The sequence below is a fragment of the Gossypium raimondii genome, chromosome 1 (assembly GCF_025698545.1).
Source record: "Gossypium raimondii isolate GPD5lz chromosome 1, ASM2569854v1, whole genome shotgun sequence".
Taxonomy (NCBI): Eukaryota; Viridiplantae; Streptophyta; class Magnoliopsida; order Malvales; family Malvaceae; genus Gossypium; species Gossypium raimondii.
The window spans coordinates 45,019,275-45,037,803 of record NC_068565.1 but is presented as its reverse complement, the minus strand read 5'-3'; the positions used below and the strand labels follow the sequence as shown (position 1 = coordinate 45,037,803).

General features: G+C 35.0%; 2 protein-coding genes across 7 annotated transcripts; one reads left to right on the top strand and one right to left on the bottom strand.

The window, feature by feature from the left end:
* Positions 1-576: 576 nt before the first annotated feature.
* LOC105786010 (uncharacterized) lies at positions 577-2,986 on the top strand. Of its 3 annotated transcripts, none has more exons than XM_012612245.2 (2): positions 577-599; positions 1,542-2,986. In XM_012612245.2, the coding sequence occupies exons 1-2, from the start codon at positions 592-594 to the stop codon at positions 2,611-2,613; spliced, it is 1,080 nt and encodes a 359-aa protein (XP_012467699.1). In that variant the 5' UTR covers positions 577-591; the 3' UTR covers positions 2,614-2,986. The 3 variants fall into 3 exon arrangements, with proteins under 3 accessions (XP_012467699.1, XP_012467701.1, XP_012467700.1); XM_012612247.2 differs by lacking the exon at positions 577-599 and adding an exon at positions 655-1,081; XM_012612246.2 differs by lacking the exon at positions 577-599 and adding an exon at positions 656-826.
* A 562-nt stretch (positions 2,987-3,548) lies between these two features.
* LOC105786009 (separase) lies at positions 3,549-16,435 on the bottom strand. 4 transcript variants are annotated; one of them, XM_012612243.2, is made up of 27 exons: positions 15,733-16,425; positions 15,482-15,659; positions 15,301-15,408; positions 14,582-14,716; positions 14,023-14,474; positions 13,480-13,591; positions 13,212-13,337; positions 12,667-12,957; positions 12,481-12,597; positions 12,170-12,391; positions 11,948-12,058; positions 11,662-11,808; positions 11,179-11,547; positions 10,989-11,078; positions 10,518-10,790; positions 10,295-10,418; positions 9,414-10,190; positions 8,583-8,820; positions 7,863-7,965; positions 6,925-7,119; positions 6,401-6,456; positions 6,042-6,271; positions 5,695-5,953; positions 5,057-5,444; positions 4,563-4,802; positions 4,293-4,380; positions 3,549-4,182 (listed from the first exon to the last, which is right to left on the bottom strand). In XM_012612243.2, the coding sequence occupies exons 1-27, from the start codon at positions 16,350-16,352 to the stop codon at positions 3,668-3,670; spliced, it is 6,564 nt and encodes a 2,187-aa protein (XP_012467697.1). In that variant the 5' UTR covers positions 16,353-16,425; the 3' UTR covers positions 3,549-3,667. The 4 variants fall into 4 exon arrangements, with proteins under 4 accessions (XP_012467697.1, XP_052490247.1, XP_012467698.1 ...); XM_052634287.1 differs by having other exon boundaries at positions 13,212-13,334; XM_012612244.2 differs by lacking the exons at positions 15,482-15,659; positions 15,733-16,425 and having other exon boundaries at positions 14,023-14,484.
* Positions 16,436-18,529: the final 2,094 nt, after the last annotated feature.

Here is an 18,529-nt window from a genome sequence, read left to right as displayed (position 1 = left end):
CAACATGACCCGGCCCATGAACATCTCTACTAATAAATACATTTTTTTTAAAAATCATTTATTTATATTTGAAGTAATATCATAAAATTATAGTAATTATTCATATCTATTATGATTGTTCTGTTATAAATGTGAACTTTTTGGGGCTTTGGGTGAATTTATCTCAAGCTCGAGTAAGATCAATCTTAGGCTTCGATCTATTATAAGCTTGAATTTTTTCAAACTCATTTTCTTAAACTCAAAATTTTTCGGACTCATATATTTCAAGCTAAAATTCTCTTAGACTCAAGTTGTTACATGTTGGAATCGACACAAACAGACTTTGGGGTTCAGGCCCATTGGTAGGAATGGCTAACAACGTGGAAGTTGGAAGTAGCTGTGAGCGGCCTTACCTTACTCCTTTTTAGGAGGCAGTGAGTGAAGTGAACCGCCATCAGCCAAGCCCACAATACTGGTTCTTCGATTTTTGATTTTTCAATGTAACCGCCTCTCTCAACTTTCTTCATCATTCATCTACCACAGATTCAAACGAGCGTGCTTTTCACTCGCCTCTATCTAACCTCTCTCCTCCACGACGTAAATTATTGTCAAATGAGAGCGTGAGTAACACTTCCATTTTACGTTGCGTGATATTGCTTTCCCCAAGGAAATAATACCTATTAATCGGGTATTCGGAATATCAGATTCGTCGACTCATTTCTACGCTACAAAGCTTTGCGCATGGCGCTTATATCATTATTATAGCTTCTCCGTTTTCAATCCTTGGCCAAACAAAACCCTAAATTTTTCTCTTAATTTCCCCCCAAATTCACTCTTCTTTTCCCTTGTACGTCTCGTTGTCTTGGTTTTACTGTTTCCCGTTCAATATTCTTGTCTTATGTAGTATATATTTGAGCTTTCACTACTTCTATTTGGGTAAAAATCATAGTTTCATATTATAACGTGAATCTACTGCTAAATCGCGTTCTTTCGATTCATTGAACCTATTAATTCTGGATGTTTGTTTATCATATGAGACTTGGTATCTCCAACTGACCCATTATCTCGATCTAGATATTCGCAACTTTTTTTTATCAAACTGGTGAGGTCTTTCAATTTCGTCCTTTTAAATTATGAATTTTCACGTCATAATTGGCTTGCCCATTGATTGTGCTTGTTCTTTTGCGATGTTCATTTTCAAGGATGATCTAATTCACTTGCAATTGTAACACAGATGTTAATTTTGTCAAGGGTTTTCTTTTCTATTGATGTTTGTTTAGATTGGTCTATGTCAATTATGGCTGGATTTTTGTAATGTTTGTTTTAGGATTATGAACCTTGAATTTTTTGGTATTACTAGGATTTTATTTTAACTTGAATTTTCATGTCATTCGTGGATTGCTTTCTGGAAATTTCATTTTGCTATGGTTTAGACATTATTGTTCATAGGCTAAAAGCTTTAGAAATTTAAGCACTCCGGGTAATCTAGCTGTTTTTATATGTTGGTCTCAGATTATTTCTGCAGTCATAAGATTTTTTTCATTTTGCATTCTTTTTTGAAGGTGTAGTTTGCAAATGGCAAAAGGTGGCAAAGGACGGCGTAGAACAGCAAGCCAGCAAACCCCATTCTTGTTGCATTGTCGTCGCCAAGGCATCTCTGGAGATTTACACCACAGAAAATGTTCCAAAGCTTTGGATAATAGGGATTGGGAAGATGCAACATGTTCTGTTTGCATGGAGTGCCCTCACAATGCTGTTCTTCTTCTCTGTTCATCCCATGACAAGGGCTGTCGTCCGTACATGTGTGGAACTAGCTTCAGATACTCGAACTGCCTTGACCAGTACAAGAAGTTCCACACTAAAATAGTTCCATTCAATCATGAAGAACCGTTGCATTATTCTATTGATAATTCAGTTCTGGCCGCCGGTTCTAGTTGGCCTGTTGAGAAGTGTGAAGTAACAGAAATATCATGTCCACTTTGCAGGGGTCAGGTAAAAGGATGGACTGTGGTGGAACCTGCAAGGGAATATTTAAATGCCAAAAAGAGAAGTTGTATGCAGGATGACTGCACCTTTGTTGGTACTTTTAAGGAATTAAGGAAACACATGAAAGCAGATCATCCATGTGCTCAGCCACGTGAAGCGGATCCTACCATTGAACAGAAGTGGAGAAGGCTTGAAAGGGAGCGGGAGCAGGAGGATGTGATCAGCACAATAAGGTCAACAATGCCCGGGGCAATGGTTTTTGGTGATTATGTAATAGAAAGAAATCATCACGGTTTTGAGACGGATGAAGAGGGTGGTCTCGACACAGCAGATGCTATAGAAAGGGGTGGAGATTTTGATCTGGGGTTAGATAATAATGTTTTGAATTTCTTTCTTTTTCTGCATGCATTTGGGCCATCAGGGAATGACCTTGGTAGACGAACAAGGCAGCCTACACATGCAGCAGATGAGAATGCTGTTGGTGTTCACCTTACCTCTCCTGTTGGGGGTCATCAAGATGATGACTATTTTAATGATGGCGGGGGCAATGTATCTTTGGTTAGCCGGCTCCGTCGACATGGCAGAGTTCTTTTAGGACGTTCAGGCAGGAGGAGGAGAAGAAGAGAAGACATTGGCGGTCAAATGTAGGATAAAGCTGTACCTATAAAGGAGGGGAAACAGGAAAGGCTACATCCTACATTTCACTATAGTCTTAAGCAAAAATTAGGTGAAGCCGGAAAAAGAGAAATTTAGAATTCAAATTTCCATCAATTTATTTCTCATTCATTTTGAGGGGTTGTATCAGAGGTTGGCTGGGAAGATGAGTAGCCTGTTTTCCTTTGTTGTTGTGTAATCATGTTGATGTACTGGTAATTCCTTTTCTTTATTTCAACTTATGTTAGTCCTCTAACCCTGTATATATATAGAATTGTAGACTTGGTAATTTGGGGGATGCAGGGAAACAATGCACGTATTGCGAAACCTTAAACTGCTAATGAACCTCATTGTTGTGATTGTTCCATTGTTGCTTCACTCAAATTTTCGCGTTGTCAATAAGTGTTGCAGGGATTTAGTGTGGTCTGATTATGAGAATGTAAATAATGTATCTTGGCAATATATGAATTCCGAAGTTGCTGTAACGTGTGGCCAGGCAATTTCAATACTAACTGCCCTGGCGTGTCCCTCAGAGAAGGGAGCATTCGGCCTGCTCAATTGACTGAACTAATTTTAGGTTTGTCGGCTTGGTTTAATAAGCATGAGTAATATATTTAAAATAATTAAAATATTAAAATCAATCAGTTTTTTATTAAATTGATCTAAATTTAGGTTGGTCAAATCGATTAGTTAATTAACTTAACCAATTTTAATTTATTAAATTGGATTTATGAGCTTGAATGATATATATAAAAATTTTAAATATATTTTAAATAATTAAATTATTAAAATAAATCAAATTTTTTGGTAAGTAACCTGTTACACTCAACGAGCATTAAACAAAATCGTGAATGGCTGAGCTCCGCTTATCTTAGCAGTTCCCAGTCGAGTAATCTAATGTGAAATTCCTGTTTTACTCTCGTTATCAGTTATCACATGAAAAAAATATTTATTTTTTTTGGTAATTTTAAAAAATAATAATGTAGTAAGCCGAAATCAAATATCTGTACAACTTCTAAGCTACCTTTGAGTGGTCTGTTTGGAATTGCTACAAATCTTTCTTTTTCATAATGCCCGTTGGGACACCATAACAAACTGGCGACGCCCCATTCAAGAAAGGGAGGGTGCAACTTTCTCGAGCCCTACCAACAAATGATCCTACTGTCGGTCTGTGCTCACATGCATTCGTCGACGAACCACTGTTTGCAGTTTCAGTTAAATTGCTGCTTGCCGATTTCTTTCTGGAATTGCCTTTACGGCCTTTAATTTTCATGGCCTCAAATTCTTTCACCAGTTGGTTGCATTGAGAACAATCTACTAGATCCATTCTTTCTCTCAACCATGCATTAAGCACGGCCTTCCCGAAACGGTCAATGTCCTTGTCTGTCACTTCCCACAAGTTGGCAATAGTAACTGGAGAACCAGCTTGTATATAGGATAGTGAAACACCTCGCGGCACATAGCATCCATTAAGCCTCAGTGAGCCACTGCTGCAACCCATTAGCACGGTGGCAGCACACTTCTCCAGTCCCTGAATCTCATCTTTGGAAAGATACTGCTCCCCTATACCAACCAAAAGCACAGAAATGCATATCCAAAATTAATGCAAAGGAACAAAAAGAATAGCACGACATGAGTAACATACAGTAGATGGCAAGTAGTAACAAGCATACCACTTCCATGGCCAAAATATAAGTAAAGGTCATGGCTTTTCAAGGCTGTAGCCAGTTCTTCAGCTGTTGGCACAGTTCCAGCCTTTCCCTATATTATATCGTTCATTAAGAAAGAAATTATTTACCGAACATCATTCGGTGTAAAGCAAAATGGAATAAAGATAGCTGATTCAAGTTAACAGAGCAAAAAGTGGCATTTTCTATCATTGTATGATAAATGCTTTGCCCTTCGACAAATCCAACAAATAATAAGAGAAATGGATAAATCACCTCAAAATTTTGATCCCTAAACCAGTTCTCAAATTCAGCTTGTGTGCTACTAAGGTCTCCACTGGGATTTAACAAATAAAAGGCATCCAAGGGATCTATCAGAGGAAAAGCGGCAGCATTTGTACAAGCTAGCTCATGATATCGCTGACTTCTCTCAAGTATGATAGAGATACTGCCTACAGAAGGCATTCGATAAACCTCCTGCTGTCTTAGTATCGGTATACTTTCCCATGGAAGCATCTGTACACAGTCCTTGTATAGTCAGTTTCTACAATAAATAAAGTAAATGAAAAGGGAAAAGGATGGACTTTCGAATGGGAAAAGTTGAAAAAACAAAAAGAATAAACAAACCAAGAAGATGTTGGCAAAAGCAAATATGAGGTGAAAAAATGCTATTAGATGACAACCATCTTCTTGGAGCAAGATAAACTCATGCAATATTGATATGCCCCGAAATGAAAATATATATAATAAACCATAACAATTTCACCAACCTGGACTTCCAAGTCCAACACCAAAATTATCGGTTCCCTACAGATGGCATCCTCCATATGAAGCTCATTCACTGCTTCACGTATTAGTTGAGAGGCCAATGCAGACACATCATCAATGCCATTAGTCTGAGAATTTTCTTGTTCGTGATGTTCAAGCTTGCCAGTGTAGCATCCTTTTCTTAAACACCGCAGTGAAAGGCATGCTTCTTCAATGTCAAACTTCGCAGCTCCAAGAACGAGTTTAAGGTAACTCTCATTTATGTCCATTTTGCATTTAGATTTCAGATCCTGCACCAGCTTCTTATGCACTGTGTTCAAGCTTCTGCAGTCCAAGCAGTCCCCAAGAAGCACATGCCTCCATGGACCCAACCATGAATCTTCTAAATTACTGGAACGCAGGCCAGGCATATATATATATATATATATTTCATACATCAGTAGTCAATTTCAACATGAAATGCTGCAAATTACATACAAACTTTGGGTAGTTTACTAAAATGTAGCCAAAAGGAGACAAGCTGAAGAACTTGTGAATGAAGTTTTGTGAACACCAGTTGGCCACTGGTGATCCAATCCCAAATCACAATAATTGTGTCAAAAATGGATGGACACATATTTGATGAAAAGAGAATACCTACCTCAACAGTTTACCAAGTTGGTGATCAACCTTCTTTCTAACCATCCACCACAAAGACCTCGTACTTTTTGTATCTTCTAAAGGACAGCCGGAAGATGTCATGAAGTTCTCTTCCAATATCATTTTAAATGCCGGAGCAACATTATCAACCACAGTGGAACCCCATGGACAATGCCACTTTTTACCTGAATTCATCAGCTGGCGCAATTCCTGACAAGCCCTTGCATTATCATCATTAGGAGCAGCATCATCTGAAACTTCTGTAAATTTTTTCCAGACATTTTTAGCATCTAGTGCATTAATATAATGTTAATTTTTAATTATTCATATTTCTATCAAAGAAAATACCTTCTAAAACTGAATCCAGAGGCAAAAGCAAAACAACAGGTTGATTCTTAGAATTCAACCGTGACAATAGCAACCATGCATGAATGGAAGATGGATAAAGTAGCAATTCTTGCAATAAATTGGTATAATCATGACCGAGCAAACTTATACATATGATGGCAGTGCCAGGAAGGCCCACATAAAAGTTCATCACAAATTGTTCAAGATCATTCACTGACCCGGGGGCAAGCCTGCAGCAAAACAAGAAGAAAGGATAACATTTCTTTTTCATATGTATGTGCACATCAGGGGTTGATGGGGTAAAGAGAAACTATAGAAGCTAGTAAATCTCATGAATTTTCAGTTGTAACAGCATAAACCTTAACAGTGTGGATGTCTCTGTATGTGCGCAAGATGAAACAACCCCATTCAAGTCCTGAAAATGAAAATCCAACGACTCAATCAAAAAAGTGAAATAGCAGGTGTTTTAAAATTTTTGATCTACAGAATGAGATAAAAGCTGCCAGCCTCAATAATCAAGAAATAGTAAATAGCACAAATACATAAAAGTAGACGATAGAAAAGGCAAAACAGAAAAAGTTGGTAAGACCCCACAAATTAGCACCTAGTCCTGACGAAACAGGATTCACCAGGGTATAAATAATATTGCCAATATCATAATTAAAGATGGACCACCAAAATTCAGAATGACTCTTTTGTGCCAGACTTTTCCTGATAACAATAAGGAGCATGATGCGATTCATCTATAATATGTAAGTCAAATGCCTTAACATTTTAAGACAATTTTTGGAACTATTAAGATTTATTGGCAAATAACTTGTCTTGCTACTTTATCATATTGGAAATGCCACCAAGGAAAGACAAGATGAAGTGTGCAACCTACCCCAGAATCTACAAAGCGTTGAGCATTCGATCTCCCAGAAGTACTAGGGAAGAACTGGTTATTAAGATGAGTCCCAAGTGAAGCTTGATGAAAATATGAAGCCCAATGACTTTCAGAAAGTTCTTTGCAAGATGGCAAAGCAAAGTGCTCACTAGTTGCAGAAAGCAGATATATTGCAGAAAGCAGTCTGGAAACCTGAGTATTAATAAAACAAAATTTAGCTGCCAAGACATTAGAGAAAAAGCAATAGAAAATACAGAAGGTTAAAACAGTTAAGAGAAAAAATTTGTTGGGAGCAACTTGCAAAGACAATAATTGGAAATTATTTGGGAACTCCCAGACAAACTAATATCTAAGACAAATTTCACAAGGAAATTAAAAATAGCACTAGCAATCAAATTTAGCTTAACTTTATGCTCATTTTTTCCTTCATTACAGCCATGTAGGTGCAGTAGATGTTATCCGTATATCAACAGTTCTGGAGAGAAACTTCATTATTGACCTTTAGTGAACTTAACTTAGATTACATTGGATTTGGATGAATAAGACATTTAGAAGCAGCAACAAGTCTCAAGAACTAGTTTAAGGCAGCAGTAATTTGGTCTGATGTTATTATAGATCACAAAATTAGGAAAAGTAAATTAATTAGGGGGCAAAAAGAACAAATCAAATTTCTAAGTGTTGCACTAGTCCTAAATTAACTGTCAGAAAATAGTGAATATGATATACTCAACTGTACCATACTTGTTAAAATAAACTAAACACAGAAAAATGTTCAGTCTCAAACGGAAGACCAGTTTCTTAGTGTCACTGGATCTGATATACCACAATCAGATTCTTACATCAAGCCACAGTTGAGCAGTTACAATAAAATTTACCTAAGATTATATTAAGCTTATGCAAGCATAAGATAGATCAGAATGATAAAAAAATTCAACCTTTTGAAAAAGTACAGGAACCTCACGGCTGAGTACAAAGGCTAGCTTCAACCAGTGTACTGTTTTTGATAACTGAACTTTGGAAAGATCACAGCAATCGATCCTGTTCAGAATATAAACCAAGAAAAGAGGAAAATAAACAAGTACTTGATACAAAAGATATAATTCATAAAGCTGATATTAGAAATTTACTATCGTACCAGAGTCCTCACTTATTTAGATACACGTGAATCAGAAAACATATATAAATATACATAGTGAAGCGTGTAAATAAGTATCCTACAACCTAACAGAGGATATTCCAAGTAACATCACAAGGGTGAAGAGAATTGATGCAGCAGATTACAATTACGTTAAATCGGGACGTAGCCTAGAAGAACAAATAATCAGCGATATTCAAATAATAATGTAATCCTCCTTTGGTAAAATTGTCATTCTTTCTAAGCCTATATAAGAATACAACAAAATTTCTGCTAGTCCAGAAGAATTAAGTAGGTGAAATTACAAGAGTGTTTTTTAGAAAAGAAAAGCTACAAAAGCAAAAGGTTAGCAAAAAAAAAATTCAAACTTCATCCTCAAGAATAACTGAAGTACTTTCTTAATACAAAAGACAAAATGATTTCAGGAAAAAGCGATTAGAAAATAAAGCATGTAAACTTCTTTGAGCACAACCACTACTCGAACATGTACACAAGTGACAGACATCACAAGAACACATACCTGGCAACTTTAGAATGGAAACCCTTCAGAGTCATCCAGCCTATTCTGTATAGGATAGCTGCACGTTCAATAGCGAAAGTATCTCCCACGGTTTCCCTCCCAATCAAATCAAGCAAGAAAGTTCTGTGAGCAGAGGAACAAGTCTGAGTATATGCATTTCTGCTGACTAGGACAGATATGCTTTGCCAAACAACTTCGTGTATCTCATGAGTTTGATCACCATACCCCAAGCATTTTCCTAAAAATATGAAAAAAGAAGTTACAAGAAATTATCAAGTAATTCCGCATTCATACATTAACCTACAATAACTGAAATGAACACCATGTATAATGAAGAGTGCATTTAATTGACAAGAAAGAAAAACAATTTCCTCAAGCCTAAGCTTTACGTTCTCAATATTACTACTCTCTTGATAAATCACCCCCATATATGATTCTCCTCTTTTCCTCACTTAAACAAGGCCCAGGAAAACAGCTACAAGACTGAAAATTTGTAAATAGCAGCTTACAGTAAAGAACAAAAAGGCCACTATACAGTCTATCCTATAAAAACAAAGTCTTGAGACAGATGACTGGAGTATGATCCTACATGCAGCGCTTTTTCCAATAAAGAGTGTAGAATGTTCGTTAAACCTCACTTGACTTACAAAGGAGTAAAACATTTTTCTTTTTTCACTTTCAATTAGACAACAATTAATATCACATATTTTGTATTTAGTTATATTGGCTCAAATTGAAAGACAACTAAAGCCAGCTTACTAGCCTTTATATGTTGCTGGGCATATGTGTTGGCTTGTACAATCAAATAATATCAAGGCAAAAGAACCATACCTGTACCAGTAAGTATCCTCACCAAGAGTTTCCTGTGGGCATACTCCCATTTCATATTTATGAAGTAGATCAGTAACCCAGATTTCATAATCTCAGCGGGAAGGCAATGCCAACACTTTGTTTGGTTACAAAAGCATGCAATTTCACTCGTCAATTCCTCCATACAGCTTCCTTTACCCAAGAGCGAGGAGTCCTTTTCCCAACAGGTGTCAGAGAGTTTGGATGCAACATTACCATTTGAATGTTTCGAAATCTCAATTTGTGCTTCACCAGTACAGGTTGTGCTTTGGTTTTGAGATGATCGAAATCTAGAGCGAGTTACCCTTGAACTTCTTCGTTCGGGTATCACATGTTGCTCCTTCATCACAGATTTGGATACATTCTTCGTTTTCCTACCCTTTCTAGCACCTATTGCCTCTGGCTGAGTAGCAGCATTGCCAGCAACATCTTCACCATTTATTATAGTATTTCTGACTGCCAGATCCACATTACTTTCTGCATCGCAAATGATATTTTTCCACTCGGAACAATTTAATTTCTCAAGGGCTGATTTATACAGAACTTCAGCACGAGATAATTTCCCTTTTGAATCATTTATGGTAGAAATATCAAAAAGATTACGGAACAAATCACCAAGTTGTTGGTCAAGATTAGCTTCCAGCATCAATCGGCATCTTATGCAGGAACAATGGCTGCTGCTGTCCACCAGAATTCTTTTGGCACTTTGCAGTTCCTGCTCTGCAAAATTCCAGAGTCGTTTCTTTCGATATAATTTCCCTAATGTCAGCAGAAGGTACACTTTCAGCAAACCACCAATGCAGTTGTAAGAAAGAACAAGTATCGACAAGACACAAAAAAAGATGGGCTAATGACTTTCATACCCAAGATAGAAGAAAAAGTAGCTTCAAATAGTGGTAAGTTCTGTGAACAGGAGATACTTTTTCCCCATAATAGGAAAGATTCAGCCTCAACCCCATTTCCAATCATTTCATTAATACATCCAACCTGGAAATTGTATGTCGATAAAAAAAATAAAAAAATTCCTATAAAGTGGAAAACATTAGGGAGAAATAAATCAGACATTGTAAGAGAGAAACTTCTAACCTGAAGAATGCTTTCAATATAACATTGAAGTACATTCCACGGACTAAGATAACAGCCACATAGGTTTGATGAACTACTGTCAAAAGACCAAAGTTCACTAGCAACTATTCTGTGTACTTGAAGAGTCTTAGGACCATTTATAGCTGTCTGGGCAATTTCACCTATTTCACCAGATTCGTTGTATTTCTCAACCAGCGCCTCAATTGAGAATGTAAATTTTCTTTTGAAAAGTTGACTCCGCAATCGAAAAGCTTCTTTTGCATATGAAAGACCCTAGCAGAAAAATTGCAATTAGAAAAGAAAATCATAATAAGAAATAACAGGAGAAAAACATAATAAGTAACAATATGATTAAGATTTTCATGGAAAAGAGAGTCCTAGTCATATTGGATTCATTAAAATGTTGCAGAACAAGGAAAATTGAAGGAGTAAAATAAAAGATGCTAGATCATCCAAAAATTTGAAATCAACCTCAAATAATCGTCCACGGCAAATCTGTCTTTCACACAAATCATAGTAGAGATACCCCGCAAGGAAGAGAGAGTGACTACGCACAGGATCCTATGAGAGCAACAGAGAGATCACTGACCAATTCAGTCAAAGGCATAAAATGTTCAATACAAAAAACTGTAGCATTTACTAGAAAGCTGACATGACTTACACTCGCAATGAGTTCAGAAGCAACTAGATTTACATTGTTAGCTGAGACAGCTGATTGTATATCGCTTTCAGGATTTTTTAAGCCATGATTGAAATTGTTAAAGAAACATGTGAGGTTCTGTTGGAACCCAAGAAGCCCTGGTTGGGATCCACTTAGACTATGCATCCAGAAGTCAACAGATTTGGAACTTCCACCGCAATGCTCTGATAAGTTTGTGATGAATGACTCATTTACTGGAGAAACACAGAGTGCATGGCTAAGCCGCCTACACTCCCAAAGGTTGGCCACACATATCCCAAGTTCTACATTGTTTAGTTTGTATATTCTAATTATCAGTTTATATATGCTACTGTGTAATTTCGTGTAACCCTGGAGACAAAAAGGTGAAGAAGCAACAAGTAAAACAGTTAAAAGATGTTCAGAACTCTAGACAAATAGATTTTCATGACCAAAAGATAATGACGATCATATCAATAAGCACACCTTCACTGATAGCAAATCAAGTACATTATATAGAAGTTGCAGTGTATTTCCGGACACCATTTTGAACTCGTCATCCACAAAACAACTATCAGGAATGAATATGCTCAACCAAAGATCCAAGGCAGCATAGATATCTTGATAAAGTTGCTGTTTATGATGAAAAGAAAGTATGAGCAATCAGTAATATAGAAATTTATCACTAATCTTGATCAAAACGCATTAGTCAAGCCTACAGAATCACTAAGCACTAATTAGTCAAATCAACAGACTTTTTATGCAAAAATACCTCTGAGTTTGGTTCAGCTTCCTGAGTACATAGTGCAAGTAAACAATAAGCAGCAGCTAATTGATGGCAGGCTGGAGTTCCAGCAATACTTGTTTCACTGTAGAAGTTTTTCTATTTAAATAATATTTCAGGTTAGTCATGGATTCAACGCGAAAAAGAAGCAATAGTATCACAATTAATATCAACAGGGAAGAAAAATAAAGAAGTGATCTCGTGCAGTACCATAATAGATATAGCTTCAGACAAGCACCAAATACAGTCCTTCAAAGCTTCAATCCCATTGGCCCTTATCGTTCTCCCCTTTCTAATTAACATCCTTGCTTTCAGTAAAGGACTATCTTCTATGGCATAAGCATCTTGCAGAAGTAAATTGATAACTTTAATTTGCATTCTCTGACAAAAATCTGGGTACCCATGAGTCATTTCTTGATACGCAAGAAGCTCCTGAAATTGGAAAAATCATCCATTAGTCATAAGCATGCAGAACCAAAAAGTATCTAGAAGGGCCATTTTCAATAACTAACAATATGAACCTGCTCTAAAATTTTGCAAATGGCCATCTTTGACACTTCCGCAGAAGACAACAGCATACAACATAAAGTTGGAGCACTATCCTCTAAATCCTTGTTTTTATGAAGTTTGCACTGTATCTGAAATCAAAAGAACAATTGGCCATCATAACAAAAACATACAGAAAAACAGACAAGAGTTGACAATACCTTAACCCATTGCTTTATCAAAGGCATAGGACCTGACAACTGTCTAAACAAATTTTCAAGCGCGGACCAGTTTTCAAGACTCTCCACAATAATTTTTTCCACCTTAAGATTTCCACATGCATGGAGAACTTCCAAAAGAAATGCACTTCTAGTACATGCATCAGTTACCAAATCTCTGACAACATCTTCTGACAGATGATCAGCAGAACTTTTCTTATGAATAAACATCTCACGGAGAAGTTGAATATTAGTCCATGATGCTCTATGAGAAAGTTTTAAAGCCTTCAAAGCCTGCAAAGGTTAGATTGATAACTTATATGAATGAGGAACTTAAATGCAAAGGAATTGAATTGAACAAGAATGCTTGCAACAAGAACATGCAGATCCATACATGTCATGGATATGCATAAAATAGCTTCAATCATACAGAAATGATAAAGGTTCCTTTAGAAAGCAAAACTAATAAAAGTTGCCAACCATGCAAAAGAGCATTTAAATATTAATACCATAACCTTAACATACACAAGTTTCAAGGAATTAAGTACCTCTTTAATTTGCTTGCTTCTGTACATAAGAACACCAATATTATACAGAGAGACATAGACATATTTTAGCCCTTGAGATTGAATCCTTCCACTGCCAATTATTTGCTTAATGTAGCACACACTCTTCTGAAATATAAAAGGGAAAGCCAGTCAGCAAGAGTGAAAGTTCAATAAACATCACCTCATCCAAAATTAGTCAATAAATAAACAACCAAGTAGCAAAAGTAAAATTTCATTTTCCATGTGAATACCAATAAGATCAACTGACCGGAATTTTACACTTTGTACAGGTGGAAAGAATGAACCCTGCCACAATTATACTAGGTACTAACACTTCTTCACCATCATCAAATCCTTCTCTCTTTGTTTCAGATGCACAGCTGCAAGGGCAAGAGAAAATTCGGACAACCATCATATTCATAACTGATTTATGTGCATAACAATTCCCCAATATGTAGCAAAATACATTATAAGTAATTTTATTAGCATTAGCATAAATTCAGCATCATCCATAGTTAGCAATGTATCAAACTCAAAATATTAAGCAAACACAATTATAACTGTTGACATGCATCCTTCTAATAATGACCAAAAATGTACTTAATTCCTTAACTTTTGCATAATTACAATAATACCAATATACAAATTAGCAGTAAGAATGTCATATTCAGAAGGGAAAAAGATCATGTCATTTTGGTCACTTGGATAAACAAAAAATTAAACACCGTTGACTACAATGCCAAATTGTCATCCTAATCACATTTGGTTACAACAAAGCAAATCAATCCATCAAAGAAAGAAATAAGCTTACCTCTCAAGAGAAAAGAAACTATCACAGAACTGATAAAAAGCGTCCTGGATAATGCAGAGGCTGCTAGAATCAGATGAGGCTTCAGTTTCAGCAAGTATGCGTTTTTTCTCTGAATTTACTAGTTCAGCAAGTGGCTGACACAAGAACTTCAGTGTATTATAGTACATCACTAGACAAGCCTTTTTGTCTTTGCAAGGCAAAGAATTTTTGCATTCAACATCAGATGCAATGCTAGGGTCACTTTTACCAATGTTACAGCAATTTCCAAGCAAACCAAGTAAACCAGACAAATTGTGCAGCTTATCCCTTTCAAGAAACAAAACATCAATAGCTGAATCATCTTCTACACCTTTGGAAGTAGTACGATCATTATATTTCAGCTTAACATTGCGCACAGAGAAATCTAGCCCGGTTGCATAAAGCCTCAGTATTAGATCAACAGGGATTGTAGCCTGTGAAATTCTACCAAATTTAAGATTATAACTCAGGGCATCTTATCCAAATAAATGAAATAGATACAGATCCAAGCCACAAAAAAGCGATTAGTTTAGCAACATACCTGATGAAAATCACCTGCCATGTCATTTAAACGTTTTGCAAGAGTACTACAGAAAGTTGTGCCAGCATCTCTACATTTATAGGCACAATAATCAACAAGTTCAACAAACTCCATTGCATTATTATCTATATCAACCTGCCAAAAGAATCTTTAATCAATAAATCACAGTGTAAGAGATAAACTTTAGTTATGAAGCCCTAAGCCGATTAAAAATGTCCATTCATAAAAAATTAAAAAATTAAAAGCGAGCAAGTAAAGCAAAATTATGCACAAAACAACTAGAAACAAATTAGGAAGAATGTTTGGTAAGATCTCAATGTGTTGACATAAGCAAATAAAAAGAATGATGGTATGTAAAAAAAACAGAATGACGCCATCATTACTACAGACAACCATCAAACAGCACCATAAGTCTTCAAATAATGGATTTCAAAGCTGACACATTAATCCAGCTTAAAAAGTGCTGCAACTGCTTAATTGTGAAAGGTTCAAATGGGTACAGAAGGAAAATAGGTGTGAGCATTCCTAACGAGAAACACTATTTACAAAATTACTACTATGTGCCACTACTATCTGTATCGGTGTTGGGAATTGTTGGCTACATCATGAATTTAGAGTTGAAAGTTGTACGCATACAAAAGTCTTGAAATTAATTAAGATAAATGACATATTGAACCCTATTCCTCAACCATTCTAAAACGTTATATAGTTACTCTTACCTTGCATTCACGGGAAATGGAGACTAACAAAAACGTTACTAAGTCAATTTGAATTGAGCTATCAGTTCTCTCTAGCGAGAACAATGAGGAACATATTCTGCGGGCAAACTGCAAATGTAAGAATTAGTAAGAAAACTAAAAACATAAACATATATGTTGAGCCAAATATTAACAACCATACCTTGAAAACTTGATCCTTCATCATTGACCTTGCATACTCGGCCAAACATTCATTGCAGAACCCTCGAATCAACTCCTCGCCAAAATGATTAATCTCCTCAATCAAAAACCGGCAGCATCTACCCAGAAAAGTAACAAGCACATTGTGCGACTTCTCAACAACATCGGCTTCTAATGCCCTGAAAAGGCTCACAAAAATTAGATAAGCAAATGGTTCGTGTTAATATTTATGTAAATCAAGAAATTGAGTACCTGCACCAAGGCCTCACTTGCTCCAACAAAGCAAGAACTCTTTCATATTTCCCGGAATCTTTACAGTGTCCCATGGCCACGCTTTTCACTACAGACGCCACCGCCTCGACCACAATAGATCCAAACTTCGAATCGCCACCAGCAATATCAATACCCGGAACAAATTTACCTTTAGACTTGACTTCCCCTCTAAGCCTCTCCAAAACCCTAAGTGCTTCGCTTTCTGCCTCATCGTACCGGCCCCACGATTGCAAACAGTATACGAGCTTCAATCTCTGGATCTGAACCAAGTGCGCACCGCCGGCTAACTGCGAGGAGACGAACTCGAGACAAGTTATGCAAAGTCGGTAAGTCTCGAAGAAATAACTAAGAGAGGCATGTTGTTGTTGATTAGGGTTCTGTATGTAGATACGCTTGTATATTATTGGGAAGGATTTGGAAAGAAAGGACAAGAACTGTTTGGCGAGGGAGCGGACGGCGGCCTGGTCAGGTTTCTTCTTCTTGGAGTTTGCGAGAGTGGAGATGGGGTGGAGGTAGTCGGAGACCAGTGAGTGGATGCCTTTCGAGTCATCGGACGTTTGGAGATCGGAGAGGAGGGAGGATTCGGTGGTAGTAGCCATGGAGAGTGAAAATGAAAAGGAAGGTGCGGGAGAAGGAAGGAGAGAGGAGTAAAATTTTGAAGGGAATGAGAGCGCATAAGGAAAAAGCCCGCCTAAAGGGATGTTCAAAGAGCTGTCCCACCGGAAACAAATAATAATCGATAACCTGAAATTTCGAATTATGTAAAAACTATTTGGTGATATAAATAACAACTATTTAAGAATAAATTTATGTATATAAATTCAACACCCTAAAGTTTAATTTTTTATGTTGTTTGGCTTTAGTGTTTGATCAAATTAAATGAAAATTTTTTAGTTAGTCAAAGGAGTCATCGTGAAATTAAATTTATAATTTTTTAATATTAAATTTTGTTTATTTTTAATGAATTTCTTTAAAATTATTAATAAATTGGAAAATAATGAAATTACAAAATATTTTTGAAATTTTAATTTTATAAATATTTGATATTAAAATAATACAATGGTTTGAATATTATATACATATATATGCGACAAGTCACGCAACCATATTTTTCTATTCATTAATTAAATTGAAACAACTTACATACGCTAAATACTAAATTATATATTTTAGATTTCGTATAATTATTTTTAATAAAATTTAAATCAATTATAACATAATTATAGGATTATAATTATTTTATTTTATTGTAACATAATTATGTTATAAATTACCTAAATATGTTAAAATAATTTATAATCTAAAATATTTAGTTAATTAATATGATTTATTAATCATTTATTACCCTACATATATTAATTTATATATAAATTTATTCGATAGTAATTAAAATTGGTGACAACTAATTATATTTGAATTTCCATATCTTATATCCAATAATTAGATATTATAAAAGATTGTATGTTTAATATAATGTTACTTCATAAACATTGAATTTAAACACGGATTTATAAGTAATTTTATTTAAATCATAACATAATTATATAATTTTATATTACAACATAATTATTTAAATAATTTTATATATCTTAGTTTATAAATTTTATTCATGTTATTTATAACTTTAATGTAAACTATGCATAAATCAATACTATGTTATAATACATAAAACAGGAAGATGGATTCGATTAAGATTTGATGGAGCCGTTAAAATTGACACAAGTTATATTACAATAGGTGGTGTATTGAGAGATCATTGTGACAAATGGTTACTTGGGTTCAATCACATATTGGGTAAATATTTTGTTTTTGAAGTTTAACTATGGGGCGTTCTCGATGGTATGGCAGAATATATGATAGAATTATACAGACAGACAATATGGAAGTTATCGAAGCTATCAATGAGTCCTTGTTGAAGGGATCAAATTCTACATTAATCAGATGTATCTTGCAACTTTTGCAAAATGAGAAAAATTGGTTGATTGAATGTTCCTAGAAACGAGAACAGAAAAGCTAATAGTATTACCAAGTTGGCCTTTAGCAGGGAGGAAGGTTTATAATTATATGAAACTTCTCCTCTTATTAAAACTTTCTAGTATTTTGTAATAGTTCTATTTTATTTTCAAAAATAAGAAAGTTACCAAACTCATTACTGTGCTTAAATTTTTATACAAAATTGAAGTTTATTATCCAGAAAAGGAACAAATATTATTAGTTTCTCAAGTTTTGTTTTGTTTTTAAATTTATAAAATTACATGAAAGATTGTATTATGAGCAATATAAATTACATAAATATCAAATATTCAAAATCCGTTAATTTGGGTATCATTAATTTTAATAGATATTTGAAAAGATTTAGGTATAACTTATATTAATCAATACATTAGATAATTTTATATAAATATTTAGATAACATAATCCATTTTTATTAATTAATCTACAATACTTATATAAGATCATCAACGGATAACTAAAAAGACATGGATAATTAAATAGAAATAAACATTCATGATAAATTTATATTACATAATTTTAAATTTACCGTAGTAATTTTGGATTTTCCGTTTAAATCACCAATAGACTTATTTAATAGATAAATACTAAATTTTTAAAATTTAGAAAACAATAACATTAAATAAATAGAAGATAGTTTTAAAATCATAATTCATTGTTATTTGAGATAAATATAAAATATTCAAATTATAATATTAATTTGTCAAATTAAGCTCTCCATTACACTCGATGAGCTTATTATCAAGCAATTTAAGTGTCTTTT

Excerpts from the sequence above, each read along its gene's own strand:
- LOC105786009 (XM_012612243.2), bottom strand. The coding sequence starts at position 16,352 with ATGGCTACTACCACCGAATCCTCCCTCCTCTCCGATCTCCAAACGTCC. Across the intron at positions 11,809-11,947 it reads AAGCTGAACCAAACTCAGAG|CAACTTTATCAAGATATCTA; the intron begins GTATTTTTGCAT and ends CATCATAAACAG. Across the intron at positions 4,183-4,292 it reads ATATTTTGGCCATGGAAGTG|GGGAGCAGTATCTTTCCAAA; the intron begins GTATGCTTGTTA and ends TGGTTGGTATAG.